The sequence below is a fragment of the Falco naumanni genome, chromosome Z (assembly GCF_017639655.2).
Source record: "Falco naumanni isolate bFalNau1 chromosome Z, bFalNau1.pat, whole genome shotgun sequence".
Taxonomy (NCBI): domain Eukaryota; kingdom Metazoa; phylum Chordata; class Aves; order Falconiformes; family Falconidae; genus Falco; species Falco naumanni.
The window spans coordinates 46,827,364-46,850,721 of NC_054080.1; the positions used below are offsets into that span (position 1 = coordinate 46,827,364).

General features: G+C 40.1%; 2 protein-coding genes across 6 annotated transcripts in view; one reads left to right on the forward strand and one right to left on the reverse strand.

Moving 5' to 3' along the window:
- ABHD17B (abhydrolase domain containing 17B, depalmitoylase) lies at positions 1–19,892 on the reverse strand. 5 transcript variants are annotated; one of them, XM_040579596.1, is made up of 5 exons: positions 18,475–18,591; positions 11,786–12,019; positions 11,545–11,698; positions 2,421–2,600; positions 1–1,527 (listed from the first exon to the last, which is right to left on the reverse strand). In XM_040579596.1, exons 2-5 carry the CDS (start codon positions 12,009–12,011, stop codon positions 1,308–1,310), a joined length of 780 nt encoding a protein of 259 aa, XP_040435530.1. In that variant the 5' UTR covers positions 12,012–12,019; positions 18,475–18,591; the 3' UTR covers positions 1–1,307. The 5 variants fall into 5 exon arrangements, with proteins under 5 accessions (XP_040435530.1, XP_040435529.1, XP_040435531.1 ...); XM_040579595.1 differs by lacking the exon at positions 18,475–18,591 and adding an exon at positions 19,127–19,892 and having other exon boundaries at positions 11,545–12,019; XM_040579597.1 differs by having other exon boundaries at positions 2,523–2,600; positions 11,545–12,019; positions 18,475–18,592.
- Positions 18,716–23,358, forward strand: part of CZH9orf85 (chromosome Z C9orf85 homolog) — a 12,777-nt gene continuing 8,134 nt past the window's right edge. Inside the window, exon 1 of the mRNA XM_040579598.1 lies at positions 18,716–18,874. Within this exon, the coding sequence (XP_040435532.1) occupies positions 18,773–18,874 (102 nt within the window). The 5' untranslated portion in view covers positions 18,716–18,772. The remainder of the gene's footprint in view (positions 18,875–23,358) is intronic.

Genomic DNA, 23,358 nt, shown 5'->3' on the forward strand with positions numbered 1-23,358 from the left:
TATGTGGAATATTGTTTACTGTTAATCAACACATCTTAACTGAAATTTTCACAATAATTGAAGCTACATTTAAGTATACAATAGTCTCAATCACAAAAAACAGGCAGAACAATTAAACTACATAAGGCCTTAAATCAGAAGCACAGTGTGTATTGTTGGAATATTATTTTGTTTACAAATAGGCTACATATAATTAAGTTTACTTTTCATATTTTTATTCATGTAAAATGCATTCAAGGGAAAGGCAACTTACAAAGTTTATTTTACCATGAGTTAATAGAAAAATGTCAACATTCTCTTCTTGCCCCTCCCCCCACCCCATCCAGGTGTGATTAGTAAAATTTCCATACAATACTCAAAAAACAATAATCATTTACACGAAACATCCAAAAGCCAGCCTCATCAGACAACTGCAAACTTGCAAATTGTTTATTACAAAATTGGATAAACTTCCAGGGTTTTTCCTAATGAATATTGCATCTCTATGCAATCAATGTTTAAAACTACATTGTCCACAAAGCCTTCTAGGTTCTAAAAGTCTTACTGGTTTCAAAGTAGTATTTGGTGGCTTCAGTAGCAATCAAGTGAATATCTGCATTACAACAATGATAACTTGCAGCATTACTTTGGCAAGATTAGGACTGCTGATGAGCGGGTAAATTTGTTTAACCTGAGAGGTAAGGGTTAACACAAGAACAGAACACCAAAAGTGAAACTAAGCACAAAAGATAGAAAAATATGGGGAAAAAAAAGAGATCTATTTTGACCCTCTCCCCCTATAACAGGGCATGGGCCATTTCCAGTGACTGCCTATTTTTATTACATACATTAGTATTTGATCAAATTTCATGGCTATTACATTTTACAGAACAACTGCTTAGAAGTCTGGTTTTTAATTTACATCTGTGCAACACAGTAAGTCACAGTACATTTTGAGATGTTTAAAAAATATTTATAAACTTGTTTTTGATATGCTAAAGCATTTGGCCACACTTTTACAGCATTTGATTTTACATAATTGAAATTTTGTACAGTACTCCTTGTGATTTTCTTTTTTACATCTAAGAAGGAAAAAACTTCACACAAAGTAATATGAACTGCCAAGCTTGACTGCATGATCATGTAATTCCAGTTTATAATACTGGCATTAAAACCTTCATTAATTATGTTGACAAATCATTACCTGTACATTTAATGAAGGCAACTAAGATGATTTGAAAACACAACCTTCAGGTTTCATGTTATGGGTTTATCAAGGTGTGCAGTTCTGCAGTGAAATGAAAAAACATGTAAATATACAAAGAAAATTACAAGTTCACCAGTTCCTGTGACACAAACTGTTTTAATCTTTCAAGGTACTGTCCATAGAGTTCCACATCATTATGGCCTGCTCCTTCTACCCACAGTGGTTCTACAGGTCTCTGGCAACGCTCGAATAATGCTAGGCCATGTGAAAAGTCAATTACTTCATCTTCAGTCCCATGGATTATTAACACAGGAGATGTTATTTTAGAAATTTTGTCAATGCTGTAAGAAAAAGATTATATGTATGAAAACAGTAAGCTTTATTGTATCTTTTTGAAGGACCGGACTGTTAATTTCAGGTTTTAATTACACATTTAGTTTTGACAATTTAATTCTGAAGTTGTTTAAAACATTAGAAAATTATATCTTATCAACACTCTGGATGTCCTTACAGTAGCACATGTAAAGCCACACAGAAGGGAAAAAACAGTACGGGAAACTATTAGGATTGAACAACAGAGCAATCCATCTAAAAACTGGTATATCATTATGTTCACTTCAAAAAAAACCACACTGGACTGATGAAAATATTACTTCAGAGTTTTGCAGTAAAAAAGTGCTTGTCAGAAGTGAAAGAATTTTAGCACTTAAGAGTTTGACCATCTCGGGGGAAGAAAGTCTTTGAAGTTAGATGCTCAAAATACAAATAATTCCTTGAGACAGGTGTACCGTTTGTAATGGCCAACTAGTGGCACAGAGCTGAAATACATGACAGGAATTTGCTTTGGCTAAGGTCCACTGAGTTTTCCAGTCTTTGCTCCTTAGAGAAACATGTGCAAAAGACTGTTCACAGTTACGCAGGTTAACAACTCACTGGACTGGAACTGCTTGTTAGAATTGGTGATTTTAGGGGTTACATATAGGAAAACTAATCACTACTTTAACAGATACCCAAAAACATGATTAGAGATGTGAAAACCCTAGATGTATAGAGTTCTGTAGACTCCTTCAAAACAAATGTTTTCCCATTGTTGTTATTCACTCTGATTTTTCTCCCACTTTTTGTTAAACCTTTGAAAGAAATTTCAGAGAATTTGCCATATTACTTGTTTCCCTAGCCTAAAATTTCTGTAACAGAGAAAAATACATGCAGAATAAAAAATCCTGCAACTTACTTCGGGAATGCATCAAAGCAATACGTCTTCTTCGTATCAGGAAAAGCTACTCGCATTCCTGAGGTCAGGGGAGAATGAAGAATTACAGCAGCACTTTCATACCTAGCAGCAAGATCCACAGATGGTACTGTTCCTATACTCTGGCCATATATAATCACATTTTCAGGGCGGATTCCGTACCTAGAAAATCCAAAATGTTAACAAAGTGGCATATAAATTGAAACAGACAAAACTGCAGCAAGGCAAAAAAAGCATTTCTGAAAACCAAAATTCCCTGAAGACGTTAAACTATGAAACAGCAGCTGGTAGAATAAGCAAGTATATTCTATAATATTCCTGACTTAACGGGACAATTATTTACTCTCTATTTCCAGTAAGTTATTTTCACCTTATGCCTGAATGATACTGAAATATGGTTTTATTTTTTTAATATGAACTTGTGAATGCAGTTGTGACTTGTATACTAGTTGAAAGCCTTTACTGGTAACTCTGGTGAATCTACAGCAGCAAACTGATTAAAGCCTTACTAGCTCTATGGTTATCATTAAGTGGAGCATAGTCAAATCTGCAGAAGTTTGGTTGGGTTTACTTTTCTAATATCTGACTAAAACTGCAAGCCAGTTACATTGCTCAGCAATTTAGTGGAATCTAAAGCATGCTTGTACAGACAATGGTTAGAATATTATGAATCCTGTGTAACAACTGAGATGTTTCTTTCTTATCACAGCTGATTCAACATGCAAGCTAGCAAGAGGAATACTCAACCTAACACACAATTCAGACAGCCCAATGAGCAGCACAAAATTATAAAGTCTAAGCCTCCCTCTGAGTAAGATCAACACACTCATTTTTTTCTGCAATTACCTGAGGTAAACAAAAGAATTGTTGAACATGGAGTAACACTTAACAGTCAGATGTAACATTTTTCTGCATTAGCGTGGCTACAAAGAGCAGTTGGTTCCCAAGTAACACCAGGAAAGGCTCCAAGCAGAATATTATGCTGGCAAGAACAGTGCCCACAGGAGAAGGATGATCTGTACTAACAAAGTACTCAGTACAGGTTCAGAATGCAGAAGTGTATCTATCCAGGTATCTTTGCTAAACTTACTTGGGAAAAGAAGTACCTTAAACAGGAACTGCACTGCATTACCAAATAAAAAATAAAAAATAAATCAAACACTGTCCTCACATATTACCAGAATTTTGTTTGCCTTTTTGAGTTAAAGGAGACTAACCTAACACCACTGTGGAACAACATGGGATGACTTTAATGTTTGCCAACTGACTACAATCTTAAAAGGACTAACAATCAACTGTGTTCGGCTGAAGTGAAGGAAAGTACAACCATCATTACCTCTTCTACAATAAATGCATGCATCTTTTCTGTCAAAGCCAGATAACAACACCCATACCCACAGAGGAGTTATCAAATTAGTACATTTTGCATACCTTCAGCAAAGCCAGGGAAACAGAGGTAAAGAAGTATTGTACAGTATCCTATAAGTATGGCTATATACCTGTTTAAGTCACCAAACACTAATCAGTACAGTCTAAAAGCCTCAAAATCAGAAACTCTAGGAAAAAAGATGTTTCACATGTACTAAAACATTCAAATTACCAACTGATAAAACCCCAAAATCTGCAAGTACTTTTCAATAAGCCAGAAAACATCTGTGTGTTACATCAGTATATAATAAACAATTAAAGAACCAAAAAAACCCCAAAACCCACCAAAACCCAACAACTAGGACTTCAGGAAAAAACACAAGCACATTTCAGTATTACCCAAATGTAATTATCACTAGCAGAACTCATTAGGCATCCCAATAAGCTTTTTAAATTGAGGCTAAAATTCACTAGTTCATAGCTAACTTTGTCTATTTAACTGTTCATCTATTATTTAGACTGTATTCTGCTAGATTGAAACACAAAAGCTGTACAAGTATTAGCACAGATACATTCATAGAATCTATCATGACTACTTAATTACTATCAGAATTTCCTAGAAAGTGTTTCTAGGATCATAATCAAATTAAGAGTTCTAACACACCAAGACTCATCCCTCAGCCTGGAACAACAGGCAAGCCCCCCACCTCAAAATAGTCCTCAGACAATAAAAAAATTAAAACATTCTGATTAACAAAAATTTTCTCAAAATTCCAATACACAAAAATACAAAAAAATTAAAGCTCCAAAACGGAAACAAACATGAAGTCTTCACTACTTCTGTCTGTTTTCTGAAACACCTGAGAACAGCCTAGCAGCCATCCTTTTACAATTAATCTCCCAGTTCAAAATATTTCTAATCACATTTGTCCATTCTGTAAGTGCAGTATTGCCTTCTATTCCTTTCATATTATCTGAACAAAACTCACATTAATACCTGACACTTTGCATCATTAGTACGGCATGGAGTCTGCCCAGCACATTATGACATAAAATAGTTCTCAAATAAAAAACCTTACAAATTATAACACTTTGATTTCCTCAAAATCAAAACTGAAGTATTGAGTTTTACAAGATGCAGGCCACTGCAGAGAAGTTTAAATAAAAATTTAAAAGTATATTTTGGAGTATATGTTCTCTTCTTTTTCATTATTCTTCCCCTTATTTTTGGATCCATATTCTTCAGCCTACAGATAGATAAATATTAGCTACAAAAAATAATCCAAGAAAAGCATTTACTATATTTGGATTAAAGTAATCCTTTCTCCATCACAGCCAGGCAGATTGCCTTCACAACGTCCACCAGAACCTATTAGTCTGGAAACTAAAATAGTGAGGCCAATCACCACAAGTGGTGGTTCAAAGCAGACTCTTGAATATTCTGGCTTGGGGGAAAAAACCAGCAAACAGCAAAACAAAACTCAACAAAAGACAAATATTTGAAACAGAGAACATCTGCTGTGTCTGTTGCCAGTCTTTCCTCTTCTCTTGAACAGGCTTCTGCAAAGTTCAGGGAAAAGAGCAGCCCAACTGTCCCTCAGTTCCTTTTTCCCAAAACTATCACTTTACAATCTAAAATGTAATAATTCTTGAAAAGATAACTGTTGGTATGTTCCCTAGTAAGAAAGTTCATCTACTTATTCTTTTGACAGTTCTGTAAACTTCAAGAAGTTTGTTAGAAAATTACTAGTTGACTACACACCTGGTTGCCCAAATGAGGAAGTGCGAGATCAAGAGAAAAATGGCAGTAATATTCTCCTTTTAATCAGTGTTTTAGAGTTACAGGCCATCCTGAGGAAGGGGAATGTGACAGTTACAGAGCCATATGCTCTAAGTAGTGATCTTGTGAGAAGAGCTCAAAGACATGCTGTAAAAACTATTAATATCTTTGCAAGCTCATTATACTGATCATAGGAGTAATGTAAACGGTACTGCCTGCTCAAGTAATCTTAGATAACTTGTGTCAGAATAGACAGGCCTTCAGCTTGATGGCAGTGGTGCAGGTTTTTATATTTGGGTTTTTTTTAAGCCATAACCACCAGAAAGGAATTCGCAACAAAATCTTTAAAATAGCTGTGCACAGATGTACCTTCTCAGAGAAAGCACTCTTCCTCTGGACTGAACCTGGCATAAAATTTCGACAGATACTTTCTGCAGTTTAAAGGCTGCCCCCAACACTTTTCTTTTTCCCACAGCAACTGACATTCCAATTCCTTTCAACAATGTACTCATCCTTTATGTTCACGCACCTAAGGGTTACCTGTCTGAAAAGCACATGGAACTTGAGGAGTTTTAACATAGAATAAATGTACTTCTGTGCCATAAACTTGCTAGCACCCATACAGTGTCTGAGCACTCACAAATTTCTGCCTTATCATCACCCTAAAAGTACACGTTAATGTCACTACGAAACTAAGCTCTCACAAAACTGAAGATAACCACTTTCCTTTGCATCTTCAGCCACATGTTGCACCTCATTCAGCTTCACCAGCTAGTGTAGGAAAGTAAATTAACCTCGTCTGGGAATAGTGGAGCAACTACTTTTCTGCTCCTTTGTGCTGGTTGTCTTCAGGGCAAGGCAAGAAATGACATGCTACTGGTGGGTTAAAGGAAGGAGCGAACTAATACATCGTTGTAAGTGTGCCATCAGACCACTGCCTAGAATCAGGGCCCAAGCTAACACAGGGCTACTAACGACGCCAGTATAGTCTTCTGCAAGACTACATATGCTGATCAGATATAGACGGTCTCTTGTAAAAGAGGCAACATGAGCACGCCTGTCTGATCTTCTCAGCTTCTGGGAGGGAAAGAAGAACTGCTAAACAGCAATGAAATATTCTTTTTTCCTCCCTTTGTGCAAACTTCACAACATGCTGTAGAAGAAACGCTTTCACCATTTCCTTTATATTCCTATCTTTCTAAGACGACCTTTTCAGAACTTCACTGAACACCCACCTTAGTGGCAGTCCACCCCTCTTCTGCCCCTCCCTCCTCCTTTTCATAGAACAGTTTGAGTTCGAGGATGATCTAGTCCAGCCTCCTTGTCACAGGCAGCTTCATCTTTCACAGGTTGCTGAAAGCCCCATCCAAGCTTACCTTGAAAGCTTTAATTGGATTATACATCATACATCACTTACATTGGATATTCATTGTATTACATACTTTCATTGGATATACATCACATCACCATGATATGCAATATGTAAACTACAAAATGCATGTCTGGCTGCAATGAGTCGTTTTTGGTTTGGGCCATATTTGTTGTTTTAAACTTCAGTTATCTTTATCAACCAAATACCAGCTGAAATTACAATATTATACTTCCAGGCTCTTTTGAGTACACGCCATTTTGCCCTTGATATATATAAGGGAGACAAAAAGCAATTTATTTTTTTACTTCTAAACTACTGGTGTTAATCTAGAAGACATGCTCGCTTTACAACAATAAAATAAAGTATTAGTAAAATCAAACTTAGAAGCGTACACTTTTGACAGTACCTCTCAGGCTCACACTAATGACGAGGTGCAACAGATGCTCTAGAGAGGCTACTGTTCGTGAAGCTATTGCAACACATGCATTTAACCAGCTGACAGCAGTGCTTGGGGCACACGGAAGAAAAGGGAACATCCCGAGGTAATTTTCAATGCACTTTTCAGAACCTTTTGTCATCATGCACATAACACATGAAATTACAGCTGCAAATTGCAGAACGTGTAGGGCATGAACATCCTTCACACCTTTAACTATCAACATTCCATGCCATGAATAAACAATTCCATGCCACAAATAAAATCCATGAGCATACAGCTCTTCCTTAACTCAGATGCACGTTGCCTTTCTTTTGTATGCAACATGTAACATTGCTAGAAGAAGGGAACCGTGTTTTATGAGAGGCAAGCCCATTGACCATGCATGTAGTAATCAAACATCTCCTCTGCCTCACTCATCATGGTTTGGCTTTTATAAATCTCACAATCCTACTGACACATTTGTTTTATTTGCAAGATTTCTCTCTATGATAAATTGAGCTATTTTTCCTTATCAATTTAAGTGAAAGCTCAATTTCTCTCCAAATATTCAAAGTCAAGGCACCTCCTCTTCCAGCAAAACATCCTCTACTTTTGATTAAAAAAAAAAAAACAAAACAAAACACACCACCGTAATTTGTGAATTCTCAAAAGAACACTTTTAGTCCACAACCAAATAGATTTTATATTATTCCTATATTTGGCTTCTCCTATGAAAAGGCTGTCCGGCTTCTCTAAAGGTAAATCTGGTCATAAGGCAACTCCAGCATGTCTTCTGGTTTCTGAATGAGCGCCATTTGCCCTGCTTTTGCCTGGGACTGGTTAAACCTTTCCACCCTTTCTAGTGTGTCATCAAAGGCCTTCAGAGACAAGGAGAGTGGAAAATAGGCGTATCCCAAAATGACTCCTGGCATTTCAACACTTTGTAGCTATGACAGTCAGAAAAAGAATGTCCTCACTTGCTTTTATGTAGTCCCATGTATATGATGCACATGAATATACAATAATGTGCAACCTTCCCAAACCTGATGGCAGTGAATCACCTTGCCTTCTTCTACAGTCAGCATCCTCACGGATAGCTATGGCTTCCTATTAAAATATTCAAAGCAGGTAGACAATAGGGACACAATTCAGAATCTGCATCTGCTGTTTATCTCTTCTAACCTGCTGCCAAATTAGCCTTCTGTATTCATTTACATGAATAATAATATTCACATACCCTTACAGCAACCACTCTTAAGAAAGTCGTGTTGGACCAACCTCACCATCACTCTCAATACTAGTTCCAGACTACCTCACCCTAGGTGTCCAGTCCCCACTGGGCAGTTGTGTCCGTTTACAGATGGCCACCTGGATTGCCCTTCCAAGACACAAAACTTAACACACTAACACGGCTCCACTACAAGCATCTGTGTTGACTGTAGAACGAAGTCCACATCAGCATTTCAATTACCCTAGAAACACCTTTTAATGCTGTGTTCTATGATCCCATTTCTCAGAACAGGGAATGCAGGAAGCTGTGGGTGACTGTGATCAATCTCCAACAAAGACAATTTCTCAATTCTTGATCCCATTACAGTGGGATCAAGATATGAGGCATAGTTTAAAAGTCTATGATGCCTTTCTTCTCTCATCCCATCAACAAGAATTTCAAAGGAGTAACACCTATACGTACATCTATCCTGCAAACAGTCCACTAAATTTGTTTTGTTTTCCAGAATACTTACATTATAAAACGTTAAAGATGGTGCTAGTGTAGCACTGACAGAACAGGCTATGCTAGAAAAGTGAATAAATGCTGCAGCAAATGCTCAAAGGCTCCATCCATTTTGGTCCAGATATTCATGAAGTATTTAAACACAGCTGAGCACTGTTTTAGGGCTCAAAGAACACCGTGGACTGGTAACCAAACTGCATGAGCCAGTGTGTCCAGAGTAATTTGCTGAACTTCTCCCTGCTACATTCAGCATTCAGATACAAAGGCAAGACAGGTCCGCCAACCAGAAAGTTGTTGCAAGTACCACAGTGTTACTACACCACTAGTAATTCTTTAAGCAACAGAAAAAATTCAGTTCACGTTTGTGAAATACACAAGAAAGGCAGACCAATTCAAGCTTTATACACTCTACAGAATTATGTATTTCTAAAGGAGGTTTTGACGCAAAAAATAAACACAGACAGCAAAAAGGATTGAGGCAGGTCATTCCTGAATTGAAGAGGGAAAAACAGATTGATGTAGTATGTATTCAGAGTTCCCCCTGAGAATGTCTGTTCAACAAACGGCATGTTCAGATGGGATAGTATAATAAACATTCTTATTTGATTAGGAAAGGTATGCTATGTGACATCCAAGAATGGAGGTGAGAATTCAAGTTGCAATTACATTTTATTTTAGGTTTTCAATCAGAAATTCGTCAAGAGGAGGAATAGATAGTAATGACAAATTAGTTCATAAACCAGAGCCTGTAAACTGACACAAACAAACAATTTAAGGTTTCACCATCTAGTTCTCTTCCATTTTCTGGTGCGCTGAAACAATTCAGACAGTTTTCCACATAGTTCACAAACCATATTATGGTTTTTATCAATGTTACTGGGTATTTTACCAAGCGGCTATATTCCAGAGCATTTAACTACAAACCATAGTCACCAGTGTACCTGTTGCAGCTCTTGGCTTTACAGAACAGATCTGGTTATATCTCAACTTTCCACTGTAATCAAAAGAAATGACAAAACCTAATCTAACAACACAGTGTGCCTGTTGTTAAATATATGAAGCTGAATACCTGTCCCCTGTGGTTGTAAAAGGTTTATGATAATAAGTGTTCCCCCCACTTCAATATACAAATAAAATAGGCTTCTTTTCAAAAGAAGTATCACACCTCTGTTATAAGGTAAAAGAAATGCAAGACAATATTTGTACTTACAAAACTGAAAAGGGATAATCTGCTCCAAAGTAACAGGAAGATAATTAATATTACATTGATCAAGTTCTAAATTTACTGTCACTGCTACAAGGCTCCAGGATTTTAAAAGTCTTTACACATACCCTTACACTAAGTCACATCCCTGATATATTATTAAACAGGATGCCCAAATTGCAATGATCAAATTGTAACATGCTGCTCTAGATTAAATTCAGTTTTTCACAGTTTTTGGTGCTAAATACATAATATGATGGGAGTTTTTTTGGTGAACATCTATTCTTATGATCACATAATATTTTAAAACATAATCTTTTTGTAGTTTGAATACTTGCAACACAAAAAGAATATTGCTTTAAATGGAAGAAACCATGGTGAAAAATGCTCTCAGACTTAAGAAGTGGGTATTCAATGCTGCATTTATTTGGTGCCTAGGATTCTTGCATGTATCATAAAATGCTTGCAAAGTCTTTCATTTCACTATTTTACTTTCCTAAAATCAGAGGTTTAGAACACAGAAACTACTGAAACATCTTTCCAATTTGCATTTTTCCTTGTCCAGTTTTAATCTACTTAAGCTAACACCACTGACTCAAATTCCTGTTTTTTATTCCCACCATGATACATTTACACAGATCAATTATAACCTCTCCGACACATATTATTTTCCCAAGATATAAAATCATCTTTTTTTCTTTATACAGAAAGCTATCTTTGGAAATGCTGTAGCTGCTAGTCTGAACTCCGAAACAAAGGTGGTCTGAACACCATACAGAAATCCAAACAGTCTCACCAGGTTCTCTTGTAACAGCTTTTCCACTGCCCCTCCCTACTAAAAAAGCAGGTGATGGAATTACCTGAAAAAACAACCCACATTTTCTCTCACCCACATCACACCAGTCACTCTGTTACTAGACAATCAATTATTATAGGCTTTTCCTACCTTCTGAGATTTCCAGCTGAGATCCCAAACTGTGACAATAAGGATTATGTTCTAATCATTCAAGACTGAATCATACCTTATATTTCGTCCCATTTCAATTTCTCTAGTATATCAGTACTATATACCAATTCTGCTCAATACTGACAACGCCTTCAGCATAAGGCACAATCAATCACCTTGGATATGAATCCATTAATCCTAAAATACAGCATTTCTGTTTACAAATTAACTATAACTATTTGAAAAGCACACTGTAAAAGAAAAATGGCAGCTAATGTCTTACCTTGTCCTAAGAGCCACCCAAGCAGCATCAATGTCAGCATACAAATTCTTCTCTGTTGGCTTCCCAGAACTTGCACCATATCCAGAATAATCATATGAGAATATGTTGCAATTAATCCGTGAACCCAGCCCTATGTAAAAGCTGCTCATCTGACCTAGGTCAACGGCATTTCCATGTGAGAAGAGCAACGTATACTTGGCGTTAGGTGAGCAACGCACAAACATACAGGCAATCCTGTTACCTTTACTTGTTCTAGTCATGAAGCATTCAATGGCATCTTTTTCTCTAGAAGAATACTGCCAGTCTGCTCGCTCTGAGAGATGTAAAGTCCAGCGACTACCACTCTCATCACACATCAGTGTATATGTGGGATCAGGAGGTAAGAATGCCAATTTGGAGGCAATTTTCCCTGGGCATGGTGGACAACAGAACAGGCAACACAGTTCACTAAAGGAAAGATTATTCATCTTCTAGTCTGAAACAGAAAGAGAAAATGGTATCAGTTTCTAGTTACAATCCTATATTAAAAATACAACTCCTGGAAAATGTAAATGTATCCTCTCCAGAAAATAATACATAATGTTAGTGGAAATATTGAACAAAACAGTTGTAAATATGTATGTAAATTTCCATATAATAGCTTACTTTATATTATTAGCTACTTTATAATAAGCACATTAAGGATGAGTGGTAACTCTATAGTCCTGCCAGATATTAAAACTAACATATGATTACCCAGGGAAAGAACAAGCATGAGTTTTGGAGTTTCTTTGGAGGAAATGAAGTTCCTTATCTTAAGCAATTATGAGAAGTGTTCACCTGTTGACAAATACATGTTATAAAGAACAATTAAAATATATTGAAGTGTTTGCAGCAAACTAAGGCTATGCAAATCTTTGCAGTCAAAAATCACTACAATTTCTCCTAAATACAGAGAATATGTATTACAATCATGAGTTATGGGTTCCTGCAAGCAGTATCAGCAGTATGAAAGGTTCCTGAAGGACAAAACTTAGAAGGCAGAACAAGATGTTTCTGCTAGCTTAGCAAACACTATAGTCCTTCAGCACACTAAAATCTATCCATAAATGCTTTCTTGCTCCACATACTGGCTGACAAATGTTTCCAAACCCTTCAAAGAAATTATTACCTAAGGTTTCCTGCACTGCACATAGGAGTTGGGTTTGTATTAATGATATGTCTATTTCTACTCCATGCTTTAACAAAACCATCTCACACCATATGCTTTATCACAAGTATTTGGCAAATCAATAATCAAAACCACCAATTCAAAGCACTGGTTAATAGAATGGGGGCAGGAAAAAAGTAAATGCACATACACCCAAAGTAAACTAGGCAAAGACATAGATGCCCTGAAAAGCAGGCATTGTGTCCTCAATTTACAGCTGGGAGAAGTGAGGGGGAAAAAAAATTCCTTTGTTGTGACAATACTTTTTCTCAGAGGTAGAAAAAGCGATGAAATCTGCCAAGAGCCATGCTGAAAACCAGCACAGCTAAGATAAGCATTTACACTACTTTACTTGTGTTTCATGTCAACTTAAACAACTTTTCCATCCCAAATCTATCTACAGGTCTCAAGCACAGTTCCTACCAAGTCACTGCAAACAGAATCAGTTTCATGTACCAGCTTTGGCTGCTAGATCCAAGTTCACAAATGGGAAGAAAACAAGTTGATTTCTGATGACCACAGTCCCATGTCATTTCAGAAATACTTGGGTAATCCAACAATAAAATCTTACTGCTAACTGCAATACTTGGCAATATTTAGATCGTATTTCAACGTGTGTCCTCTAACTTGTATAGTTTTCATGCCTGTATAAATTTCTCCCTAGAAAAGCTTCAAGGACATTGCTGTAAGAACTGCTGAATATAGATCACAGAACAGCTATCCGTATTTCAGACATGTGAATGGTCTCTTCCCTGTAGAGTCTGAACGCACACTGCATACAATGTTACATAGTGTACCTGTAGACTAGTAAACACAGGCATAAGCAAGACAGTCTGGTAACAGCATGAGCATTCTTAGAATACTACTCCAGGGGTTTTGTGCCCTGCAAAAAATTTTTTGCCAAGGCTGCTACAGCCCAATGTTTTCTTCAAAACAGAGGGAAGTAAGTCTTAGATATGGGTGACCAACACTACCAATTTAGAGGAGATGGCAGGAAGGGTGTACTGATCACCTCCCACAAAAAGGCAGGGTGTCTCTTAAATGAAGGTCCTGAATAAACAGTATGTCTGCCAGCTAAAGAAACAACGACGACATGTTTTATGTAATCAGCACAAGTAGTCACTCAAATTTGGAATAGCTCATCCATTCCCTGTCAGGCGAGATTATCTGGGCATTAAATTTAATTTTAATCTGCAAGCCAGAAGAAGTAGAAGAGCTCTGTGGAAGAGCTCTAGGGATTGGCAAAAGGCTTGGGATCTCTTAGGCACAGAAAAGACTCAAAACTTTTTTTTTTTCTTCTTTACTTCTGTTATAGCTGTGAGTGTCAAAGGAGCCACCTCTTTCACCTCTACTTAGAAAATTCATGTTCACAGCCCAGAGAAACTGTTGTGATGCCTTAATAGTCCTTTTTTTGCAAAAAGTGCTTATGACCCAGTATTCAACTGCACTTCTATTTATAGCAGAAACTATTAAACTGATCTGTTCTGAGTAAGTTTTCTCACCTTTTCAGAGAAGCTGAAAGCCAAAGCTAGATACTACAACTTATTCTAGGGGTGGGGGTGGAAATAATACTATTTTATGTGTAAAATTTAGAAGAATACACACCTCCAAGATCAAGGTATAAATAGCCTGTTCCGCCCAGGAACAGCAGACTGCACTCTATTCCAGCATATGATAGCTATAGAATTTCTTACTTGCTTCCCAATCAACTTGTCAGAAAAAATTAAAACAGGATTTTACATTATTTATAACTATAAACAGCACAGCAACACTATAATATGATCTCACTCAGAAGATATTTGCTATTTTTCAAAGTTATTTCAGAAGACTGGAAGCTGGCCTGTAGAATTCACACACTGGGTAGTACTGCAGTAACCAAGTTAATCAGCTGAGGTGGTACTGTGCCCCAAGACAGCTTAAATGTGCTAAAAATGGGCTGTTGCCACATATGTCAAATTATGCTGAAGACCACGGCTAAAGTATTATCTCTGCCCTATACTACACTGTAATGTTGACTTTATATAATGTGCATTTAATCCAATGGAAACTCTGCCTACCGAAACTAAAGATTCTGATTCCAGGGCTGTTCTCCATCTAAATCATGGGTAGCAACAACTGTTTTCTTTAAAATAAATAATTGATACTTTCTTCACTCAGAAGACCCAAGAAAAACGGCAGATCGCCAGCACCACTAACTGAACAAATCTGACACAAAATACCTACTGAACTTCCTCAGGAGGATACCTTCAACTAAATGCAAACAATGTTTCCATTATACTGAAACCGGTTTGTCATTCATTGTATTCATGAGTATGTTCTTAACCTCCGGATCTGGAATGGAACCAGGATGTAAGAGAGTCCCCAGGGTGTATAGAGTAATTCTCATATCACTGTTTATAAGTTCAACTGAATCAGCGTTTCAGCTTAGTAGTTACCCAGCAGATGTCATAATTTAACTTCAACTAAACAGGCATTATCTTTCCTCAAAAGGTATACTGCTCAGGTACTTCAATGATGAAAAACTTAACATTAACCCCTACACTAGTGTTTTTTTTTAACGTTCAAAAACATGTCATCTGGTTTCCTAATGGTTTCGGCCAGAAATTATTACAGTAAAAATTACAAGAAAAGTTACAAAATCTCCTTCATTTAGCATCACTCAGACTTGGTAAAAGCTTTGGAGATCAATAACTGGTCTCTTAACAGTGTTAAGTCTAAAATACAATTTACAGAAAGTGACCATGGTATCACAAGGGATAGTTGCATTATCACTCTAATAACAAATGGGCTTGATGTATGCCTTATCTGGAGTCTTACTGAAACCTGAACAAAACCAACACAAATTACCTTAAGCATACAGTACCACAAGTACAGGTTAATAACTTCAACAGGACTCATTTGCCTAAAATATGTTGTGAACAACAAAGCTATAGTCTAACACCTTCTGAGCATGTATGATGTAAATCTCTGTGCTCATTACAGTAGCATCAGATGCAGAGATCAACACAACCCAATAACATAACTATGTCACCTATTTGTCATTTCAGTATTAATAAAGAAGCCAGTGCTGTTCTGCAAACACAGTTCCTAATGCTGGTAAAATTACTAACAACAAAAAGAATATAGTAAGAGAAATATATATATCCTTTAAAATTATACTGCATTTTTCATACAAATTAAGTAGGAAAAATCTGTGGAAAAAACCCTGGGTAAAACTGATTAACTTCTACTACTGCACCAAGAAAGAATAAGAAATAAAAACAGACCCAAGTGGTGTCATTTACCGCTTTTGGGATAGCTTTTAAAAGAAAAGCCAGATCATTTTATCAAACCTATCTCTAACTTTCTGGTGAATAAAAAAGTGACAGAAAATGAGAGATGTAAAACTGTCCACAGGTTGTAATTTCAATCCATTCTTTGGCAATTAACATTTTCATTAAGGCTGACATGGGAGGGGGGGAAGTCTATCTAAACTTAAAGCACACCTCAACTATTTCCCTTGTGATTCCTATGATAACACAAAAGTAGTGCTTTCATATAAGCAATTATTCCTGTCCTCCTCCCTCTGCAAATCTTAACAAGAAAGTGGCTCCTTTATTCACATCTTTGATTACTTCACTACATTTTAGCCTCAAAAGCCCAACCCTTGCAAACACTTATCTAGAAAGCTTTTATTTACACTAAATTATTCTAATTGTATATTTAAGTTAAATTACCCATTTCATAGCAGCTATTCACAAGAACAAAGTCAAACTTAAATATAGCTGCTGGTTTGTAAATTTTAGTGCTGTTCTAACTGTAACAGGCAAGGTATTAAAATTATTGGGGTTTTTGTTTGTTTGGGTGTGGTTTTGTTTGTTTTAACTCATCATTTTTCTTTACACACTGCTGAAATAAGAAACTGAAGTAGTTTCCCTCACCCTTTCATTGAATGCAATGCAATGAAAACTTGAATTCAAGCCTCTGCTGAAGCACCCATATTTATTTCAGCATTTGCATTACATTAAAAATGGAACAGAAGGGTATGGACACCCTCCCAGTACTTCAACAACTAGAGCAGCAAAATATTTAAAAAAAATACTCAGTGTCCAATTAAGTATTATCTAAAAGGATTAAACTAATAGAATTATTACAGAAGAATACACAGTAGGTCCAGAAAGAAAACCAGAGGAAGTCTGTTCTGTAATGAAAAAGCCAAACCAAGAAATACTGTTAAGTAACTCTAAGGTAGCTTCCAAAGAGCAAAGCAACCTACGTAAAAACAGAAAAGCTGGACAGGGCCAAAACTTCATTTGGTTGGTTTGATTTTAAACAAACACCTTACTATTCCCACAAATCCTAGCAATATTGTAAAGCTTAACTGGTATATGGAGACATACCTCTGGTTACTTTGTATACTTCAAAACCTAATGACACAGTTGAAAAAAGAAAGGGAATGCAAGAAACACCAGGTGAAAAATCTAGCCATTCCTCCTGCCCTAAAGCACAAACCAACCCTCCACAGATCTCAGGTATACCTGACAGCTGTGGGATTAAGTCGGGTTACATAATGTTTTGCATACTCCAAGGAAGACTGCGCCCGGGAACTGCTCTGCTAAAATCACCCGCAAGCCGACAGGTGCCGAAGCCCCCATCGCACGCCTGCCACACCCGTCTAGTGCTTCACTGCACCAGCCGGTCAATCGCTAACAAACAGCTATGCTTTTTTTTAAGATGGTACTGTTTTGTGTTCTTGCAGGCATGTATTTTCTAGCTACCTTCTGGTCAAATATTTTAAACTTACAAATCAATAATAACCGAGGGCAGCGTCGTCCCACCATCAACAGCAGAAGCTGAAGGAATACGTTAAACCAGGCTCGGGACAACTACATGAACTCTTCAGGTGTCTGTATCTGAAAAGGACCTCGCAGAAGCCAGCACCGCTGACACGGCGGCGCTACTCGGAGCCGCGAAAATCCTGAACTCCACAGGCGTTTAAACAGCCAGCGTGCCCGTTCCCCGAACAAAGCCGTCCGCGGCGAGGCCCCGGAGATGGAGCCCCGGGACAGACCGCCGCCAGCACCCCGCGCCTCTCAGGCAGGCGGGCACCCGGGGGCGGCAGGGCAGAGGCCCCGAGCCCACGGCCGGGACGCGGGCGGGGAGGGGGGTCGCCGAGGCCGACATCCCCCTGCCCGGCTCGGGTCGAAGAGCCGAACCGCCGCCTCCCTCACCGAGAAAAAGCCGGTGCCCGCCGCGGCCCTTCCTCCTGCCCCGCGCCACAGCCGCGGCAGAGGGGCCGCCACACCCGCGCCCCGGCCGGAGGAGCAGGACCGCGGGCAGGTGAGGGGGGCAGCGGGGCGGCCGGACCTGCGGAGGGGCCAGCGCGCCGCCACACCTCGGAAGCGGATCCTCGAGCCGCAGCCCCGCCGCCAGCGCCGAGCCGGTGCCGCGCCGGCTGCACCCCGCCCCCTCGTCGCGACCCGTCCGGCCCGGCCCCCCCGCTGCCAGGGCAAGGAGCGCCCGTACCTGCACCCGGCACCCCGCTCGGCGGCGGCGGCCCCCGCTCTCCTGACCGCCGCCGCCCGGACGCCGGGCCGGCGGGGGGGAGGGGTGCCGGTTGTGCTGAGTAACGGCGCGGCGGCGGGCGGCCGTCAGCGCCCCGGCCGGCGGCCGCAGCTCCGCAGCCGCGCTCCGCGGCGGAGAACGCACGGCCCCCGCAGAGCGGCTCCCCGCGCGGCCTAGGGGCGCGGCGCCAGCCTCACCTCGCTGAGCGACTGCATCGGAGCCAGCGGCTGCCTCGGCGGCCGAGGGGGCGGCGGGCGGGGCGGGACCGGCCGCCGGCCGCAGAGCGCCAATGGGGGCGCACCCCGCGGCGCGGCTCCGACCACTGAGGCTCCGCCTGGAGGCGGGTGGGCGGGAGGCAGCGGAGAGGCAGCGAACCGCCATGGGCGGGGACGTTACCCCGCCGCTCGTCATTGGCCCGGGGCCGGCGGCGGGGCCGCGGAAGGGCGCGGAGCTGTTCCGGGGCAGGTGTCGCCGGCGGCGGCGGCCTCCCGCGGGATGAGCTCGGAGAGGGGGAACGTGTCGCGCACGCGGCCCCAGCGCTACCAGAACGCGCGCGCCTTCAGGAACGACAAGTACGACAAGAGCGCGCGACGCAAGGTAGGCGGTGGGGCGGCCCCGCCCCCTCCCCCCCGCCGCCGGCAGAGCGCCGGGCCCGGCCCGCCTGGCGAGTGGCGGCGGCAGGGGCGAGCCCCCGTGAGGCGGCCGAAGGCCTTTGGCGCCCATGGGTGCCGAGCGTGTAGACAGGTGCCTCTGCTGGCTGCGCGGGTGCTGCTGGAGCGATGGGCTGTCCCTGCGCAGCCTTCAGCTAGAAGGTCTGGAAGAGCTTGGGGACCGCGAACGGAGTCATACCGCAGTGGAAGCCGGGAGAACTTCATTTTGGCGGCGGAGAAGCCTTTGGCCCAGCTCTGTCCAAAGGGTGCACTGGGGTATTAAGGGCGTTATTCGCCGTTTCAGGCAGTAGTCACCTGGCCCCGCGTCCGAGGCTGTTGTGTGAGGAAATATGTTGTGTGATACTTGAATCATCTATGGTGTGAAAGGCCCTTGTTAAGCCAGAGAATTATTAAGAGGAAGGCTGAAACAAAGCATTCACTTTTGTGGAGTTAGTGCAATAAATAAACGTTCCCTGCGGTGTTGCCCATGCGACTTGCTGGGAGGCATTGGGTCTTCTCAAAGTTGGTGACTGCGTGGCCTTGCTTCAGGCACCTTAACGTTCTGAGAATTTAATTTGAACAACTCCCCCCATCATCTATGGAAATAGCAAATTTCACTTTGCAGCTTTTGAGACAACTTTAAAAAGAGATGTTTGCTTTAAGGCTTTGAAGAGATCATACAGGCATTTCTGAGTAGTTGCACAGAACAGTGTCTTCACCCATTTTATCAGTGCTTTTGCTACACACATTATCTCATTTTTGCAGTATTGTTACAAAAGACCATTTTTGGGGTGGGGTTCTTTTGTTTCTAAGCAAGAAGGAAATGGTTTACAACATATTCTTGGAAGATGCTCTATGCTTGTAGTTGTGATAACATAATAGCAGTGCAGAAGAGGATGAAGACCAAGCAGTGTGCCTCAGTAGTAACAACACGGAAGTGGGATGTTTTCTCTTACAAGCTAAACTGAAAGAGGTGAATAAAACAAAACACAAGGTAGGCGTTCCAGAAGAGGCTTGTCTGGTGCTATTGCTGTTGTGTCAGTTTCCCTTTAATTGAACCTGACTGTGTTGTCAGAAGGAACTGAGAGGAGGGGGAGAACTGGGGGGATGTTGTGTGTTTTTGTTTGTTTGCTTGTTTCGTTTTTTTTAAGATGATGTAGGACTGGTTCTGCAAGTTGAATAGGCTGCTTTCCCAGGGCTCTAAGCCGTGCCACTGTTACTGTGTGAGTCACTGCATGATCCCTGATAGGAGAGTATTTTCCTGTCTGACTTCTACACACATATATGCACAACAATATCCTAGAGAGTTGATCTATCTGAAAAGTCTTCAAAGAGAAACTGAATTCTGACATCAGTTTTGTAACTGAAGTAATCACTTTAATACCCACGTCTGTTTTTCTTCCCTTTTTAATATTTTATATCATATAGAACTGGCTAAACAGTATGATACACTCAAATATTTTTTTTAAAGCTTTTGAATGTTGCCAGGATTCACTGTGGGTATTAGCTGTGATATGGGACTGTGTCATTTTTCTTTCTGTTTTCTCTCTATGCCTGCCAGTTCATGGAGATGGCTGAACACAAGTTAAAAGGTTCTTGAAGAAGGTGCTTCTTATTACGGGGTTAGACAGTGTGTGGTAAAGGGAAAGGATGCATTTTTATTTTGGTGTGCCATCATGTATGAATTCAAGTGCAAAGGGATACACAGGGGTCTTTATAATGATGACAAGGCCTAATTTTGCTATTTGGGAAATTTAGAAAAGTTAAACTAACAAAGATTAAGTGGTGATTAATGTCATAGTTTAGATACAGACTATGCTGAATGCTGACAGTTTTGCATCTCTGTCTTGTGATCAGACGCACCACGTTTGAGGTGTGTTGAGGGAAAGAAGAAATAGTAGCAATTTGATCACAGGGAGTAGGGCATTCTTCCTTTCCACCTTTCACTAGCTCATTAGACCAGAAGAATGCTCAGAGCTGCTGAAAGGGGGTTGATGTCCTCTAAATCACTGCTAAATTTTTTTTTTGTAAGGTATTTGGCCTATATTTGACTACTGTTATACACTGTCCGATGCAATACTATCTTGAAAGGCTGCAGAATGCCTTTCAGCTTAAATTTGGTATCCTGCTGCATTTGTGTGCTGAATTAACAATGCTGAATATTAACTACAGTAGCTTCCTGTTGTACTGTGGCTGGCATTGAGGTAGTTATTTTCAGTGTTATTTCTGCTTGTCTCAGTGAAACAGTATCTGCAGAGGAAATTGATCTAATAGTGTTTTGACTTTTCTCTGCTGGCAGTCATTATCCAGTTGTTTTTGCATTTTTTTAAAAGGTATCATGCTCTCTGTCTGACAGTGACCTTGGTATCCATTTTCTAATCTTAAAGACCATGGAGCTGATTACTTACAGAACATGCTGAAAGATCCATCTGTCTTTCCTCTGATGATTGGTCTTTACTACAACATTTTCTGGGTTAAGCTAGTTGAAGTGAAACACCCTTTCAGCAGAGTACACTGCCTCTGTTCTGTATTTGGGTAACTGCCTACAACAGTGCTGGAAGAGCTTGCATACTAGAATGAATGGAAGAAGGAAGAGCCAGGACAGGGCAAGTCACGCTGTGGTGTTAGTTATTGAGTCTTAGAATTTGTTTATGAGTGCTTGCTTTACATAGCATATTCCAGAACAGCTGTTTGCAGCACTGAACTGAGGAATATACATTATGTTGTATGAATATGCATTTTATGTAAAGTACATTACGTAAGTCAGCATGGAAGCTGGAGTATTTCTAGAGATGAAAGCAAATACTATTCAGTGAGAACATGTAGAACTTCATTGTAATAAGATGGTAAACCACAGAGTGATTCATATTTGCACCCAAATGACTGATCTGTTTCTCCATTTCTTTCCTCTCATTAAGTACACCCCAGATGATAATCCACATTTCCATAAATTTCAGAGGTTATTAACTCTGAACCTCAGCTTTACCATAGTGTTGATGTCAGCTACTTATTCAGCTGGCTGTATGGATAAATAACTTGTTTTGGTGGAGATGCTGGTCAAGACTATGGGAAGGCAGTAGGAACAGAACAGGTGAATACAGAGTTTAAGAGTCTGTGATGATGATTTGAAGCTCAGAGGGGAATAAAACAGATAACAGTAGTGGAGTTTGGTTAGTTTCTGTCCTTGCTGAGAGTACCTTGGTAGGCTTAACTCCATTCTCCAGCCACACTTCTTACTCTGGGTTCAGATGTGCGTTCAGGTCTGGGCTGTAGCCCTTCATGTACAGAGAAGAGCAGGCATAAGTCCACGTTCTGGACTCTAACCTAGCTTGGCGGGGACAGGGTGGTGGGGAGGGAGACAGAGGGTGTATGTGTGTTTTCAGTTCTTTGTGGGGAAGCAGATGGGAGTTGGCTGTTGGTTCTTCCAAGTGTGTACATTCTCTTGCTGGTTACTTGCATGTTTTCAGATCTATGTGACTGATCTGAAAAAGGCCAAACATCTTAATCTCCAAGATGGCCATTTGGAATTTGGCTTAGAGAAAGCTTTAGATTTCATGTGTTTTAAAGTCCACAGCAATAAAACATGAAAGGGCCTTAAGTGACTGGTATGGATGAAAGGATGACTTCAAGGCTTTGGTTAAAATGTTAAATGTACTTGTTTCTAAAAAGAGATGAGAAAATATCTGTGTAGGAAATGGAACTTAAAGTGATACTGCTAATAATATGTGAGCAAGTTTAGCTCTTTGATTTAAGGCTATGAAATGTAGTTACTCAGAAATGCTGCATTCAGCCTTGTTGACTGAAGCAGTACCACCTGTGCTTCTGACAAGGAAGTTCATGGATGGCATTGACATTGCATTCGTTTACAGCAGAACAGACTGCTGATGTGTGCTCAGTAGTAGGAGTCTGATTTCAATAGAGTAAATCAAAATGCCCATAGGTTCACACATAATTAGAAACTTCCAAACAGTGAAGCTTCTTTGAAACCCCATCATTACATCTTGCTTGTGAGTACTTTAATACTAACTTAAGCCAGGGATTATTCTGTGTGCCAAGCTAGTAGGTGTAGGTGCATTTGTTTACTTTAATACGTTCTGAACTGTTTTTGGCGGGTTGTTAAATGATTAAATATTGGGTTGTGTGAGCATACAGCAAATGCTGTTTCATTAATGCAGTTGACCTGACAGTGTGTATATAATATGCACATGGAATATTTCCTGACTGTATACTTTAAGACTGTGTATGTCTGTATTGCATAACTGCAATTTCTCTGGAGAATATATAGACATACTGTAAGAATGAGTTGCACTTATTCTTAGAGGGAAGTATGGCAAAAGAAAAGAGGAAAGAGCTATTGACTGAAACAGGGAAGTATGCTTAAAAAAAAAAAAAACCACAGAGAAAACTGCTGTGACAGGAACAGGCTGTAGT

Bases quoted from the DNA above. Each gene is read 5' to 3' on its own strand.
- ABHD17B (XM_040579595.1), bottom strand. From the start codon at position 12,011: ATGAATAATCTTTCCTTTAGTGAACTGTGTTGCCTGTTCTGTTGTCCA. The intron at 2,601-11,544 runs GTAAGACATTAG...TGGATTTTCTAG, and splicing joins TGGGTGGCTCTTAGGACAAG to GTACGGAATCCGCCCTGAAA. The intron at 1,528-2,420 runs GTAAGTTGCAGG...TTTTTCTTACAG, and splicing joins TGCTTTGATGCATTCCCGAA to CATTGACAAAATTTCTAAAA.